This window comes from Gossypium arboreum, chromosome 6, assembly GCF_025698485.1.
Source record: "Gossypium arboreum isolate Shixiya-1 chromosome 6, ASM2569848v2, whole genome shotgun sequence".
NCBI lineage: Eukaryota > Viridiplantae > Streptophyta > Magnoliopsida > Malvales > Malvaceae > Gossypium > Gossypium arboreum.
Window position 1 is genome coordinate 54,184,874 of NC_069075.1, and position 16,032 is coordinate 54,200,905.

The following is a 16,032-nucleotide window of genomic DNA, read 5'->3' on the forward strand; positions in this document are numbered from 1 at the left end:
TAAGTAATCGACTAAGATATGAACACCACATAAATATATATGTATAGGTAGGTATGTTAGTGCTTTATGTATACACCCTATGCCATTGAGACCTTCAAAATAAATATGTATTAAAGCTATATTTGTAGTAGTTTAATGTGACTTACCAAGTACACAAAATTGAAAGCGAAATGGTGATAGACTTAAGAGGTAAATTGATTCAATGAATTGGTTCTAAAATGTATATGAATGCCGTATGTTTGTGTTTGATGGAGAGGTAAATTGTTTGATTTAGCTCAAGAGCAAAGGGGAACTAAATCAGACAAAGGAAAGGAGAAAGCAATCGAGTAGTCGAGTTGGAACCGTTCTACCCAACACAAGGTAAGTCATTAAGCATATGTTTGATGTCGATTTAAATGAGCATGATATCTATGCGATTACGTTCAATAAAACAAATTGTATATAAAGAATGTATGTGTATGGAATGATGACATTGTTGAATGTAAAAAGGTAGTGAAATGTGTAGAGAGTTTGGTTTCGGCACTAAGTGTGCGGGCAATAAGTGTGCATGGTGACGAGATTGGCACTAAGTGTGCAAGCTTGAAATGTATGGCACTAAGTGTGCGAGCTTAAATTATATGGCACTATGTGTGCGAGCTTAAATCACATGGCACTAAGTGTGCGTGATCGATTTTTAAGCACTTTGTGTGCGAACTCAATTACATATCTTCGATCGATTATTTACATGGAGGGTGTGACTTTATCGAGTTGATCATGGACAGCGGAAAGAGTAAGTACCTTGAGTTCATGGCGATTAGGTGCTATGTTCATGCTCGGGGTTGAGCTTGGTAAGTTTTAAATCTATGTGATGATTACAATTGCAGTCACGTAAATAAGGTATCGTGGAATAGATGAAAGTTCTTTTATTTGTATGATTGTAGCGAAAATGAGAAGATGTATGGAAATGCCTCAATTATCCTATTGAATAGTATATGAAATGTCATTGGGTGAATTGGTATGAGATTGAACCGAAAGGTCCAAGGGACTATGGAATAGTTCGGTACGGATGGAGTACTTAGCCTCGTTTCATTGTTTCATTTTGTGATAATTTTGTTAATGGATGGTTGTGGAATGCTTATGACTTACTGAGTTATATACTCATTCGGTGTTTGCTTGTCACCTATTTTAGGTTTCTTGGACTCATCTCTTTTTGCGTGCTCGGGACCGTCATCGAAGTCATCACACCGGCTAGCAATCTTTTGGTATTGTCTTCTTAGTTGATCTAGGAGAACATTTGGCATGTATAGGCTCTTTTGTTTTGTTGAACTTTGGGTTGTAAACTTTTAGCCATGCGAAAATGGCCCATATGGTTGGTTGAATTTGGTTCCAAAACACTTATTCACAAGTCTTAGAAATCTTAATTTTGATAAGGTGGTCATAATTTGTGATATGTATGATGAATTATTAGTTAGGTCCTGGAAGAATTATGAAATAGGCATTGTTTGCTTTAGTAACAGATGCTGACAGCAGCAGTGATGTGAGATTGAAAAATCACTAAAAATGGTATTAGTGGAATTAAATAGTGAATAAATTATGTAATTGAACCTTGATGAATCTACTTTCATATGGAAGAAACGAAACGGTCACATTAGTCATATTTTAAGAGATATCCATGTTTTCGCGAAACAGGGCCAGAACAGTTTCTGGATCCCCTGTTCTGACTTTGAAAATTCACTATAAATTAACCAGAGAGAATTAGAAGTTATTCTCTATATGTACAGATTTCTTTGTGAGTCTAGTTTCTTTAGAAACAAACGGCATAAGTGTTGGAGCCCTGTACAGGAATATATCCAAGTCGTAATACGCAAAGGTCAGTGTAGTTGAACCCTGAAACAGGGGAAACTTTAACTAATAAACTGTACTAATTGGCTTGACCAAAAATTCTAGAAAAAAATGTGTAGATGGAATTATGAGTCTAGTTTCATGAAAAATTTACGGAACTGGTTTTCGAGTTCTGGAACTCGAGATATGATTTTTAAGGTGACAGTGACGCAGTTAGCTAGCCTGCCTGGAACAGAAAAAAAAATTAATAAAGAAAGGGGGAAATAAGTGAAGTAAGCCCGGTAACACCTCGTGTTCAACTCCGGTAACGGTCACGGGTTCGGGGTATTACATGGTGAATGCTCATCATCTTCGAAACTCAAGTTTCTCCATTAACAATCTCCAATGTCAATACCCCAAAGCTAAAAACATCTGATTTTTCTGAAAATTGTCCTTTCATTGCATACTCAGGAGACATATAGCCACTGCATTTAATTCATCAATGTAAATAAAACCATTTTAGCCAATGTGATATATGCATATATTATATATTTAAATATTAGAGTTCAATAGAAAAATGAAAGATAACTTACTATGTTCCGAAAACCCGCCTAGTATTTCCTTGGCTCTCATTTCCACAAAATATCTTTGCTATACCAAAATCTGAAATTTTTGGATTTAGTTCAGCATCTAATAAAATATTACTTGCTTTTAGATTTCTATGAACAATTCGCAATCTTGAGTCCATATGAAGATAGAGAAGTCCTCAACTAATTCCTTCTATAATATTGAAACGTTTTTTCCAATCAAGAAGTTTTTGTTTTTCTGCATCTAAATATATTTTTAAAAAGTAATCAATTAGTGTTAGCTAGATTTTCTTTAGGTCTAATAATAATATTTTCCATAAGTAATAAAGAAAATGTATCTAACCGAAGAGGAAAACATCCAAGCTCTTGTTCGGCATGTATTCATAGACTAACATCTTTTCTTCCCCATCAACATAACAACCAAGAAGCCTTACAAGATTTCGATGTTGGAGTCTTGAAATCACCATTGCCTCATTCCTAAATTCTTCTAGCCCCTGCCTTGAAGCTCTAGAAAGTCTTTTCACTGCTATTTCCTGCCTGTCTTGGAGCTTCCCCTATTATTCAAATATCATTTTAGAATCTAGAATTTAAACCATATAGGTTGGTTAATAACTTTAATCTTATTGATACCCAATTGAAAATATGAAGAAGTCATTTAAAGGTAGCATGTTACCTTGTATACTAGTCCAAAACCTCCTTTTCCAAGCATATTTGTTGGATGAAAATTATTTGTTGCAGTGGCTACCTACCCAAAATCTAATAGTTGAAGCTCTTGTAATTTGACTCCATTTTGGGATTTCTCCAGCATATTGTGAGAAAATAGCTCTAAACATGATTCATCTTTAGTAAACTCATCTTCACTTATTTTCCTTGCTCAAATAAAAATTAAGCTATAAATATATATATTTTTGTTATGAAACATGTATATTTTTAGACTTTATTAGTAAATTGGTTCAACTATAATTAAATTTTCATATTTGTAGTTAATTTATATTTGTTTTTAAAACAATCAATTTTGTCTTATTTTATTTAAAAATATATCATATTCAATAAAAGTGTGTAACACATTACGTTCTTATTGGTTAGTATTTTATTTTTAATTTCAATAGTTTACATATCAATTCTTACCTTAAAAGAAACCTTTTTTTTGTGAATTGGGATATATTTTAAGGGCAAATTTGTAAATAAAATCCTTTTTATCAAGGATAGGAAAGGGATTATCCAAGTTTGAACTCAATACCATGTCCACAAAGACTTAAGACAAATCACTTATCACTACATCAGTGAGTAGTTAATGTTGTTATAAATGTATGAATATAATGTGTCAATATTTCTTGATATTGATATCATCATACCTATAGTAGTAATTATCCTCCTTCCAACGAAAATACAGAAGATGAGACCCACAATTGTTCCCACAACTATTCCTGCTGTAATGCCTCTTTTTTGCCCTGTAAGTTGAAACATGGTATAAATATTGTAAGCCAAGATCGCTAGCTAGGTAAAGTAAAAAGAAGTTCCTATATGGAAACTAGAGAAGCATGACTACCCTCCTGTTGTCAGAGGATAAGGGCAATCACAATCGACCATGCACGAAAGGGCTTGAATAAAATCATATGTTCACTACAAATCGAAGTAGACAAGGTGTCATACCCTCTGGAGGGAAATTAGATGTGTTGCCTGTTGTCGTACTAGGAATTAGCAAGTCATTTCCGCTAGTTATTAGTTTCACTGACGGTGCAAAAGTAGGGATAATCCCAGATAGATTGTTATTGGAAACATCCAGGACTTCAAGGTTAGGTAACTTCACCAAACTCTTAGGGATAGGACCCGTTAAGTTATTGTCATTTAGATTGAGATACCGTAACGCAGTTAGATAAGCAAATGATGGGGAAATTATTCCTTGCAATCGTTGCTTCTAAAGATCGATTACTGTAATATTTTTCTCTGAGTCGCATGTCACAAATGACCAACTTTTACATGCATCATTTCCTTCCCAAGCTACGGATAACTCATAAGGATACATCCAAGCGCTCGCAATCTCAAGCAATATTGTAACTTGACTATCACACGAGCCTGCTGTGTTTGTGCAGAAATTATTATTGTCGACACTGGCAAACTTATGAAGGAACATATAAATTGGGAAAGGGCCCTGCAACTTGTTGTCATCGAAGAAGATGACTACTAAACTAGGATGAGAAGCTAGAGATCGGGGGAAAACTCCTGTGAGATTATTGTTACGCAAGTCTAATAATTCCAAACTTTTGCAATTAGATAAATCCGGGATGGGGCCTGTAAATTGATTGAATCCTAGGTTAACACCGTACAAAGAAGTCATGCTTGACAATAGATCAATGGTTCCTGTCAGCCCTACCTGCTGATTTTGGAGCTGCAAATCTTTAATCTGGGATCTCGAAAAGGAGGGTGGCAAAGATCCAGTCAGGTTATTGTCATGAAGGCTCAGATTTGTTAAAGCTAGAGAATAGAAAATGTCTGGAATAGAACCTCCCAAATTTGTATTATAAGCAGAGAATGCTGTAAGATTGCCCAACTTGGTTAATTCAAGGGGTATCATCCAGGTACTGAGAAAGGGATTACCACCAAGCATCAAGAGCTGCAAACTGCTAGACAGTCCTTGAAAAAAGCCTGGCGGGATTCTTGTGAAGTTGTTGATATTTAGGTAAAGTCTCTTCAAGAAAGGGAGTTTGTTTAAAGAAGGAAGAGAACCAGTTAACTTATTCTTTGAAAGATCAAGGACTTGAAGGAAAGGGAAAGGAGGGAATTGGGATGGCAAAGAACCACTGAGAGTCCTGGCTTGGAGGTCAATCTCTAGAACGTGCTTGGAACTGTCGCATTTGACATAAGTCCATTCACAATAAGAAGAAGATGAATTGGTGGACCAAGTCCACGGCAAAAGGATTAAGAGCCGCAGCAAGCTTGGCCATGGAAGTGGAGTCATCGTCGTCATCATCATCATTGGCACTCATGGAGTTAAACAAAAGGAGAGAAATCACTAGGAAGAGGAGGGATGAACATGAGAATTTTATGAAACCCATGATGACGATGAAATTGGATTTCAGAACCTCCCAAATGAGTTTTGTATTTATATACAGTAACTGTCGACACCATTTTTAAATCAAGTTTTGGAAAATGAGAATCGATTTTAAAAAAACGAAAACGGGAGTCGCCACCAATCTTTTTAGGTGTGATTGGATCACCTTTAAAACATTTTGTTTTAAAATCATTAGTTCTGGTCCACGAAATAAAAGAACGGGTTCGGGAGTCGGTTATGTACGAGGAAGGATTAGCACCCTCGTAACGCCCAAAAAATTGGTACCTAATTGATTATCAAATGTCTTTAATGTCGGAAATTTAAAGAAATTTAAGATGTAATTCTCTTTAAAATACTTTGATTCTGAAAATTTGGGTTCACTGGTATCAAAACATTGACACTAAGTTAACCTTTTGGAAATCCCAATCTTGAAACGTCAAATCGCCACATCCAATAAGTTAGGGCACAGCGCTTTGAAATTCCAAGACAGTTGCTTGTATTTTGAAAATCTTAAAAACTTAAAAGCGTACTTGACTATTCGAACTCAACGAGAAAAGTCGCAACCCAATAAGTTAGGGCACTACTTTTCTCGAAGCTTCCAAACACCGAGCATTGCCTTTTTTTTTTTTTTGAAAAGTTAAAAGTCTCATTTTTTAAATCAATGCATGAAGGTACATATTAATATAACATATGAGATAACATGTTACAATGATAGGAAAGTAAGAGCATAACGGCATAAATATCATACACTAATCAACATATATAAGAAATAAAACATGACAATTTTAAATAAGAAAAATATACATAAACGGAATACATATTAAAGAAGAAATAGGTAAAATCCTAAACATATAATTCAACATATATTTAATCACATAAATGATGCATGATATACAATATATCAATGTCCATAAAAATAATATGCATTTGAAAATAAAATATAAAAGTCTAAGATATTACATAACATATAACATAACAAAAATACATTAATACTAAAGTAAAAATAAATATTGTATAATATAAATTAAACAAATAATAAAATGTGATATTCAATAATATAATAAAAATAATTATAAGAATAATAATTACATAAAAAATAAAAGATATTGATTTAGTAAAATAATGTATAGAATATGAAATATGTAAAAGTATTTATATTTATAATGAAATAATTATAATATATATAAATATAAGTTTAAAATGAATAATTAATAATGAAATCTACGTATTATACAAATTATAATATTATAATATCTTCAAAAAGTGTAATAATAGAATATAAATAAAATAATTATTAACATATAAATAAAAAATAAATATATAATACAAGTTTAAAACCTTTTAATAATATATAGATAAAATGGATAATAATATAAAATGACATAATAATATATAATATAATTATAATTTATAATATAAAAGTATATATATATAAATAATATATAATATATAATTAATAAATATATAATATAATAATAATATATAAATAATAATGTAAAATAATAATAATTTATGAAAAATAATACATAATACATAATAAATAATATATAATAAAATAATTATATAACATAAAAAATAAGGTTAAAAACATAAAACAAATAACAATGTAAAAATATATATATAATAATAATAATGATAAATATATAGGGTTAGATTTGAAATTCAATAAAATTACAGGGCGAATTTAAAAGAAATAACATTGGATTAAGGTCCTAATTGAAACGCACGAAAAACGAAAGGGACTCATTTGGCAAAATACCCTATTCCCAAAACGTCAGCGCTTTAATTCTGTGTTTAAAAAAAGGTCAAGGATCATATTGAAATCAAAATAAAAATAATGGGCAAAAATTAAAAATTGCAATAAACTTAATTTGACAGATAAAAAGACGAAAGGACTAAAGGGACAATTATCCCATTTTCTTAAAACACGCGGACCTTCCGAGTCGGATCGGGTCGGACTTGGGCCCTATATAAGTTAAATTTTGATTTTAAAATTCATTTCTAACACCCTTTTTTTAAAAAAAATAAAAAAAACTCTGAAACCCCCTTTCCGTCCTCTGGCCTGAGTTCCAACAACGGCCGATGACCACCGTTCACGAGCCTCACACGCCATCATACACGGTGGTCGGAGGTTCTAAATTTCTCCCCTTTCCAGGCAAATCACAGGTATAATTTCTCCTCTTTATTTTTAAAAGTATTTTCCTGTATTACAACTCAAAAATGAACTGTTTTCTCTTTGCTTTTTTTTTAAAAATCTATTTCTGGATATTTTGTTGTATTAAAAATACATGTATGTATAATAAAAAAGAAAGAAAATAAAAGAGAATAAAAATAGTAAAACCTTTGAATCTTTTGTTTTCGTATTGAACCTCTGTATTTTTTATTGCTTCTTTGTGTGTATTTTTCAGAACGTAACTTTTACAAGTGAAAGGAAAGGCTTTATAGCCTTGGTCCCTTACATATTCTGGGAAAGAAATCTAAGATTTCTTTCCATTTTATGTCTTCTATATCTCTGACTGATATATTGTGATTTTCTTGCCATTTCTGCTATGCTTATTTTTTTTTCGCGTGTCTGCTGTTTGTTTCCTTTTCTTATAGGTATCATCGAGGAATCCGGCAGTGACCGTGCTGGTGTGGATTCGCGCGCTGATCACGGAGGCAGAGTCACGGCGATGATGAAGGGCACTGAAACAACGGGAGTTGAAGAGGCGCAACCCTTAGGTCGATTATGGCGCGAACCCTAGCTAGGGTTTCTCTGCTGCTGAAAATAAGTTAGGCTAATTGGGCCAATTAAATATTGGGCTAGTTTAGTATATCTGGGGTAGGGTATAGCTGGGTATGGTTGTTTGGGTCAAGGGTGTAAACGGGCTTAGTTGAATTGTTTCGGTTTTGGGCCTACGGTTTGGGCTTTGTAACATGGATTGTTTAAATAAACAAACATTTATTTATTTATTTTTTGTGCTTCTGTTTTTGTTTTAAGGCCCGGTCAAATTTGGGCTATTACAGTAACTATTATTTTTTTTTCAAGGATTTTAATCTTATAATCTCAATGTTAGGAACTTGGAAATATTTCAAGAAATGGTATAGTGCCAAATGATTTAATCTCACCTTGTTAATTTGACAAGAAGAAATGTCCCTTTCTTCTTATTTTCTTTCAGCCGACTGAGATGAAGGATTGATTAATGACACTTATTCACGATCATAAATCCGGCTAGCTTTGTTTTTCTGGGCCAAATTGGCAATTAGCCAAAAATTATGAAACTAGAAAGATCTTAACTGTAATTTTATTACAGCAATGTCATAGATATTCAACCTCTTACTCGTAGTCTCCCATTCTTAATTTTATAAGATATATTAAAGATAAATTATAATTATAATTATAAAATATATTTAAAAAATTATTTGATATGAAACTTTTAGATTTCATAATAAAGTTGAGAGTGTGATAAGTGTCACATTTATTTTTATAATTAATTTTTATTACTTTATTACAATCTATAATATACTGATTAAACCATCAACTCACTCGTGCAGTCTAAAATATCTTATTGATTGTGTATCAAATAATTTTTCATATATATATATTTGAAAAAAAAGCTTTAAGTCATGAATAACAAAAAATGATTGTTGATTTATTATTTAAAAATTGTTAAGATCAATAAATGTTGAGTGCAATAGTAAATACATTGTAATCCGAATATGATATTGTTAAAAGGATAGACACAAACAATAAAAAGTTTAGATATCATAGGCAATAAAATGGTATAAAAGAATACATTCGTTATAAAAAAAGAATGTGTTGAAAATATTGATTTACTCAATTTAATCGGAGCTCAGCTAACCTACACAATTTGATACATTTTAGATAATTAAATTAAATAATTAAAATTACAATTAATTTTTGATATAAATAATAACAGTTTAAATTTAAAATAATTTTAATTTTTTAGTACTAAAAGCATTGGTAGTTAAATTAAATTAAAGTAGATAAAGCTAACTTTTAAATGCAAATTATTTCAATGTAGGATTTCTGAATGGTGACTAACGTGCAATTGAAATTGTATTTTGAAGCCCAACCAAGTATTGTGCTTTTATAAGTAGGCTTTGTAACACCCTTAACTCATTCCCATTGCCGGAATAGGATACAAAATGTTACCAGTCTAGTTGGAACAATTTATAACGATTTACATTCAATAATCAATCAAATTCCATAATTACATGTAATTTTTAGTATGAAAGAGAACATTTAGTTTCGGATCTTAAATTGAGTTTTCAAAGCTTTAGAATTAAGTTACGAACATTCAGGGACCAAATCGAAACAAATCAGGACATTTAAGAAAACTTTGAAAATTTCAAAACAGGGGTCACACGGCTTTGTGACACAGCTCAGGCAGTGTGGTGCAAGGCACAACTGTGTAGCCAATCGTGTACTAGGTCGTCTACCTTTCGAAACACTGTCACATGGCCATATGCTAGCCTGTGTTCAATTCGATGTTGAGTCACACTACCGTGCTGCAGGCCGTGTGTCAGCTTGTGTAAAAATTGCACCTATTTTGTTTTGAAACACGTTCTGGGCACATGCTCGTGTGGATTGCCCATATGCCTCACATGGCTGTATGACAGGCCGTGTATGCCCAAAAATGACCAAGTTCAAGTTCAAATTTCACCCATTTGCTTAGGTACCAAAACACACCCAAATACACAATTTTATAAGCCAAAGACCATCTTTATATACACTCAAACATGTAAAAGAAAACCAACCTAAATGCCTAACCAATGTGTCATCATTGACACCACAATACATTCCAAAACAATTCACCTCCAAATTTGCAAACACTTTTCACAATATATATACACCAAACCTTCATATCATTGACTACCACACTTCAATGTAATGTTATTGTAATTCATTTAAATAAGCCAATTCAACTTAAGCACAGCATGCATACTTCCTTAAGTTATTCATCACAACAACACAATTTAAGGATTTATCTTACACAACTAAGTACTAGTACATCATATTTCAAAAGGAGTCCCATTACATGCCATATAAACCAACAAAAATTAAAGTCTACCAAGATCCCTGAATAATGTGATTTCCATGTTGATCCAACCTTCGGAGCCCACAAAAATGTAATATACAAAATAAACCAACAACATGTAATCTTATGTAAAGCTTAGTAAGTTCGTTTCAATAAACATTAAATTGATTCCTCAACAATCACTACTTCTATTAAATAAATATTATTTGCAGTATTATTTCAGTATTCATTTCCAAACATCAATAAAAATGATCTCATTCAGTAAAATCAGTGGGTAACTTTCCTTTGAGCAATACTCAGTATAATCAGAGAACTTTTGCTCGATTGAACAACATTCAATATATTTTAGTAGGTTTTACTTGATTGAGAAAAATTCGGTATATTCGATAGGTTTTGCTTGATTGAACAACATTCAGTGTGTTCAGTAGATTTTGCTGGATTGAGCAACATTCAGTATATTCAGTAGAATTTGATCAATTGAGCAACATTTGATATATTCGGTAGGTTTTGCTCGATTGAGCAACACTTGGTGTGTTTAGTAGATTTTGCTCGATTGAGCGACATTTAGTATATTCAGTAGATTTTGCTCGATTGAGCAACATTCAATATATTCAGTATTTCATTTTCATTCCAATATTATATAAACATTCAAAATAACATTTAATAAGATTATATTAACATAAAATATATATAAGAATCATTAGTAGTATAAGTAAGTATACAAACCTATAGGACTGATTTGTAGAATTGCCTAAGTACAGGGACTACTCTGCAATTTACCCTTTTTCGTGATCGTCCACACATTCTGGATCTAACACAATAGTTTCACTCAATTAACCAATTCAATAGTAAAAATTAATAACTTAATACTATTAATTCCTTTTTTGAAAATTTACAAAATTACCCACAACTTTTCACTTTTACTCAATTTAGTCCCTAAGCCCTAATCATGTAAATTTACCATTTTTCCTTAAACCCAATTTCAACCAAACATGCTATGGACTTCTAGCAGTCCTTATTTACTATTATTTCATACTAAATACAAACAATTTTATCATTTTATCAATTTAGACCATAAACATTAAAATCACTAAAAATCACTTTACAAAATAGTCCACCCAAACAATAAAGTTTCATATTCCATCATAAAATTCAATAACTAACTCAACTCATCAATGAAAACATTTATAACATTTAACAGTTTCACAAATTAGTCCTCAGAATAGCTAGATTAAGCTAATACATGTTCAAAAACATATAAATTACTAAAAATGGGCATCAAAACAGTTACCAATGTTTTCTTGGCTATGTTGTAACAGTCCGGTTTTGATCCTAGTTGAAATAGTGATTTCAGGACCACATATTTGAGTTAGAAAATATTTTAATATTATTTTTTGTTATAAAATATTTTAATATTATTTTTCGTGCCTATGATAAGTTAATTGACATGTGTGAAAGTCTTGTATGAAAATTTAACTATTTGTGTGCTTAATTTGCAAAAAGGACCTAATCGCATAAAAGGTAAAAGCTGTGTGCTAGTTGTTAGAGTGCTTAATTGAATTGGCTTTCTAAACAAAAGGTCCTTATGTGATTATTTGACCATTGGAAGTTTGAATGGACATAAAAGGGCATGTGTTGGGTGAATTTATAATGATTTAATAAAGGTTATAATGGTCAAATATTTAATAAATTAATATATGTTATAACAAAACATGAAAATAGGCATTATATGCTTTGTTTGTGCCAAAAATTGAAGAACAAAAAGAAAAGATAAAGAGTTCTAGGGTTCGACTAGTTGGAAGCTTGATTTAAGGTTCGTTTTTGATAATTTCTACGTTTTTGTGATCGTTGTTAAGTGCTCTAGCTAGCCCATGCTTAAATTCATGAAATTGTTGATGATTTGGAAATGTGCCATGGATGAATTCATGAACTTGATGATGTTATATGTTGTAATATGAAAGATTGATGTTGGGTTTACATGTGTTGTCTTTGAATTTTTGATGAAATTGAGTAATTTGGGCTAGATGGTAAAAATGTTATTTTTGAGGGACTAAAATGTGAAATAAATGAAATGTGTGGACTTGTATGGGAGCCATGAAAATTTGGCTAAGCCTGTGTGTAAACCAATTTTATGTATTTTGTGAATTCGTGAAATAGGGACTAAAGTGTCGAAATGTGAAAATGTGAGGACTAGTTTGTAAAATGCCTCAAATATGTGTTTACAGATTGAATTGAATTAATTGGTGAATAAAAGGGTTAATTTTGAAAACATATAGATCAAGAAAGGAGGAATTCAGACTTTGATTGAGGAAAGTTGAAGGTTATCGAGTAGACAGTCCAAGTCGAAAAATTTCGAGTACGAGGTAAGTTCGTACTTAAAATACGATGTTAAGTAAGTTTTGATGCCTTTGTTATACATGGGTTATATATAATTGAATTGGATAATATGGTGATGAATCGAAAGCTTTGGCACTAAGTGTGCGATTTAAACTAACTTTGGCACTAAGTGTGCGAATTAACTAGCTTCGGCTACTTGAGGCACTAAGTGTGCTATACCAACTTAAACTCAGTTATTTGAGATGGCACTAAGTGTGCGAAAATATTTAGCTTCGGCTAATCTTATAGCACTAAGTGTGCAGATGACTAAAATACAAATAAGTTATGGAAAGTCTTATAACATTTAAAAAAAAAAGGGTAAGTACGAAAGGGAACAAGTACGGAAAGATTCAGGTATGTATAATACCTAAGTGGTAGATGAAGTTATGTATGTGAATTTCACTAAGTTGATATGGTTTTACGATTGAAATTGTGCAAATACTCATATGTTGTTATTTTATGTTCATATACTATTGATGATTTGAGTACGAGCTTACTAAGCTTTTGAAAGCTTACTTTGTGTGTGTATTTGAATTGTTTTGTAGATATCGAAGCTACCAAGCTCGGGGATCATCAAGGACCGTCGCCACACTATCGAACCTCATTTTGGTATTTTTGGAAATGTATATATTTGAAGTATGGCATGTATAGGCTAGTAGTTGTGGAGTATGTTTTGTGATGTATATATTTAGCCATGTGATTTGGCTAATTTGTATTTGAACTTATGGTTGTGAATTGTAACACCCCGAACCCGAGACCATCGCCGGTGTCGGACGCGAGGGGTTAACGAGCCAAGTCCTCTTAAAGCACCGACCAATTCGGCATTTCCAGCAGGCTGGAAAACTGCATCACTGTTGCCTTAAAAATCATATCTCGAGTTTCAAAACTCGGAAACTGATTCCATAAATTTTCCCTGAATTTAGACTCATATATCCTTCCATGGATTTATTTCTAGAATTTTTGGTCGGGCCAATTGGTACAGTTTATTAGTTAAAGTCACCCATGTTACAGGGATCGACTGCTCTGACCTTCACGCATTACAACTTGAATATCTCTCTGTACAGGGCTTTAATACTGGTACCGTTTGTTTCTAATGAAACGAGACTCAAAATGGAATCTTCACATATAAGGCATGACTCCTAATTATTTCTGGATAATTTATAATAAATTTTTAAAGTCGCGACAGGGGACCCAGAAACTGTTCGGGCCCTGTCTCACGATAACTTTAACATCTCTTAACAAGTAACTCCTATGACAGTTTCGTTTCTTCCATATGAAAGTAGACTCATCAAGGTTCATTCACATAACTTATTCACTATTTAATACCATTCCTACAATTTTTGGTGATTTTTCAAAACCACACCACTGCTGCTGCCAGCATCTGTTTTCATGGTAACCTTTACCTATTTCATGATTTCCACGATTCAATTGCCGCTCTTTACATACATAGCACAAAGTATGATCATGATTAACCATTCCAATGGCTAATCTTCTCAAAACAATTCCATACCCCATAATGATCAACATACAACGATTATAGTATCATACCAAAAACGTATATAAGCCATTTTCGCATGGCTATCCAAGTTTACACAAAACCGAAAGGTACATGACCTTCAACAATAGGGTAGTCCTATACATGCCATTTCAAAGTTCAACCAAAATTATACCAAAATGGAGGCTTTGATAGTGTAGATGACTTCGACTTTAATGATCCCGAATCCGATCGCTAACGAGCAAAATCTATAAAACAGAGAGCCAAAGCAACGGAGTAAGCATTTTTATGCTTAGTAAGTCTCAAGCAATAAAATCAGCTTTAACTAAAGCATTACATTCACATAGCCAAATGAATCATTTCATTAATACACATTCACATAATCATACTTACTTCACACTTCATCATTATACACTTTCACAAGATATCAACCAATTCAATAGCTGAAAACTCGTTAGTCGATTGAACGAATGTTACTCAAACATATCGACTTTTCCGATGCACATATAAACATACCTTATCCTTTGGGCTTTTCGAGCGTACTAATTAAATTTATTACAGCAACCAACGCTCACTTCCAGCCCAAGCTTCTTCGGAATACAACCGGATATAACCACATGCACGAATGTCTTCGGGTCTTAGCCTGGATAGAACGACTTGCACAAATGCCTTCGGGTATTAGCCCGGATTTAACAACTTGCACGAATGCCTTGGTCTTAGCCCGGATGTAGTCACTAGCACAATTGCCTTCGGTCTTAACCGGATATAATTACTAGCATAAATGTCTTCGGGACTTAGCCCGGATATCATTCAATTGCTCATGCACACACATACATCAATAATCATTACACATCCATGTTTCATTTTCGTTACTAAGGCTCAAACACAAACATATCACTAGCATAATCGCCTTCGGACTTAGCCCGGTATCATTCAAATACTCATACACACATAAATCAATAATCATTACACATCCATATTTCATTTCACATAATTCGAGTAGGGTCATTTCTTGAGGACTTACCTCGGATGTTGTCGAACGGCTTCAACGGCTATTCGATCACTTTTTCCTTCCCTTTATCGGATTTAGCTCCTTTTGCTCTTGAGCTTAACGAATACAAGTAGAAGTATTCAATATTTCTATCAATAATGTTTACTAGTAAATCACATTCGCATCTCATATCATCTCACTTTATTATAATTTATCATTCAACCTTTGAACCAAAACGCCATTATATGGCCACATATACATACATCCATATATTTAAGCTCAAGAATTTTAACATAACATCAAGTGCTCAAACTCATGTGGCCGATTATACATGGTCATAAATACACAAAATCAAAAATAATTTCAAGGTTTTTCACACTATACATGTACTAGGCTGAATGTACATGCAAATTTCACAACATTCTTCAACAAATTTCTTCTTTAAACAAACATATTTATCACTTTCTTCATAATCAAAATATCATGTGCAAACATATATACACATATAGGTGCAAGGCCGAATCTCAAGGGGTTCATACCCATCCAAACAAAAATTTTTACCAATCAAGTAACAAGCATAAATCATGCTCATGAATGCACCATGGCCGAATACATCACAACCATACCCTTTCAACTTCGGTCATGGTTAAACAAAGAATTCAATGTCCTACTCAAGAATACTAAAAAGA

At 32.5% G+C, this 16,032-nt stretch overlaps 1 protein-coding gene, 2 long non-coding RNA genes and 1 pseudogene across 3 annotated transcripts; 1 reads left to right on the forward strand and 3 right to left on the reverse strand.

The window, feature by feature from the left end:
- Positions 1-2,179: 2,179 nt before the first annotated feature.
- LOC108465492 (G-type lectin S-receptor-like serine/threonine-protein kinase At1g11330) lies at positions 2,180-3,096 on the reverse strand (annotated as a pseudogene).
- Positions 3,097-4,305: 1,209 nt separating this feature from the next.
- On the reverse strand, positions 4,306-5,346 carry LOC128293789 (receptor-like kinase TMK4). The gene has a single exon (XM_053029315.1). The coding sequence runs from the start codon at positions 5,344-5,346 to the stop codon at positions 4,306-4,308; it is 1,041 nt and encodes a 346-aa protein (XP_052885275.1).
- Positions 5,347-7,448: 2,102 nt separating this feature from the next.
- LOC108465493 (uncharacterized) lies at positions 7,449-8,391 on the forward strand. The gene is made up of 2 exons (XR_001868434.2): positions 7,449-7,605; positions 8,038-8,391. It is a non-coding gene; the product is annotated as an uncharacterized LOC108465493 (long non-coding RNA).
- A 5,925-nt stretch (positions 8,392-14,316) lies between these two features.
- Positions 14,317-15,451, reverse strand: LOC128293705 (uncharacterized). The gene is made up of 2 exons (XR_008283882.1): positions 15,377-15,451; positions 14,317-14,600 (listed from the first exon to the last, which is right to left on the reverse strand). It is a non-coding gene; the product is annotated as an uncharacterized LOC128293705 (long non-coding RNA).
- Between the last annotated feature and the right edge of the window lie 581 nt (positions 15,452-16,032).

Excerpts from the sequence above, each read along its gene's own strand:
- LOC128293789 (XM_053029315.1), bottom strand. The coding sequence starts at position 5,346 with ATGACTCCACTTCCATGGCCAAGCTTGCTGCGGCTCTTAATCCTTTTG.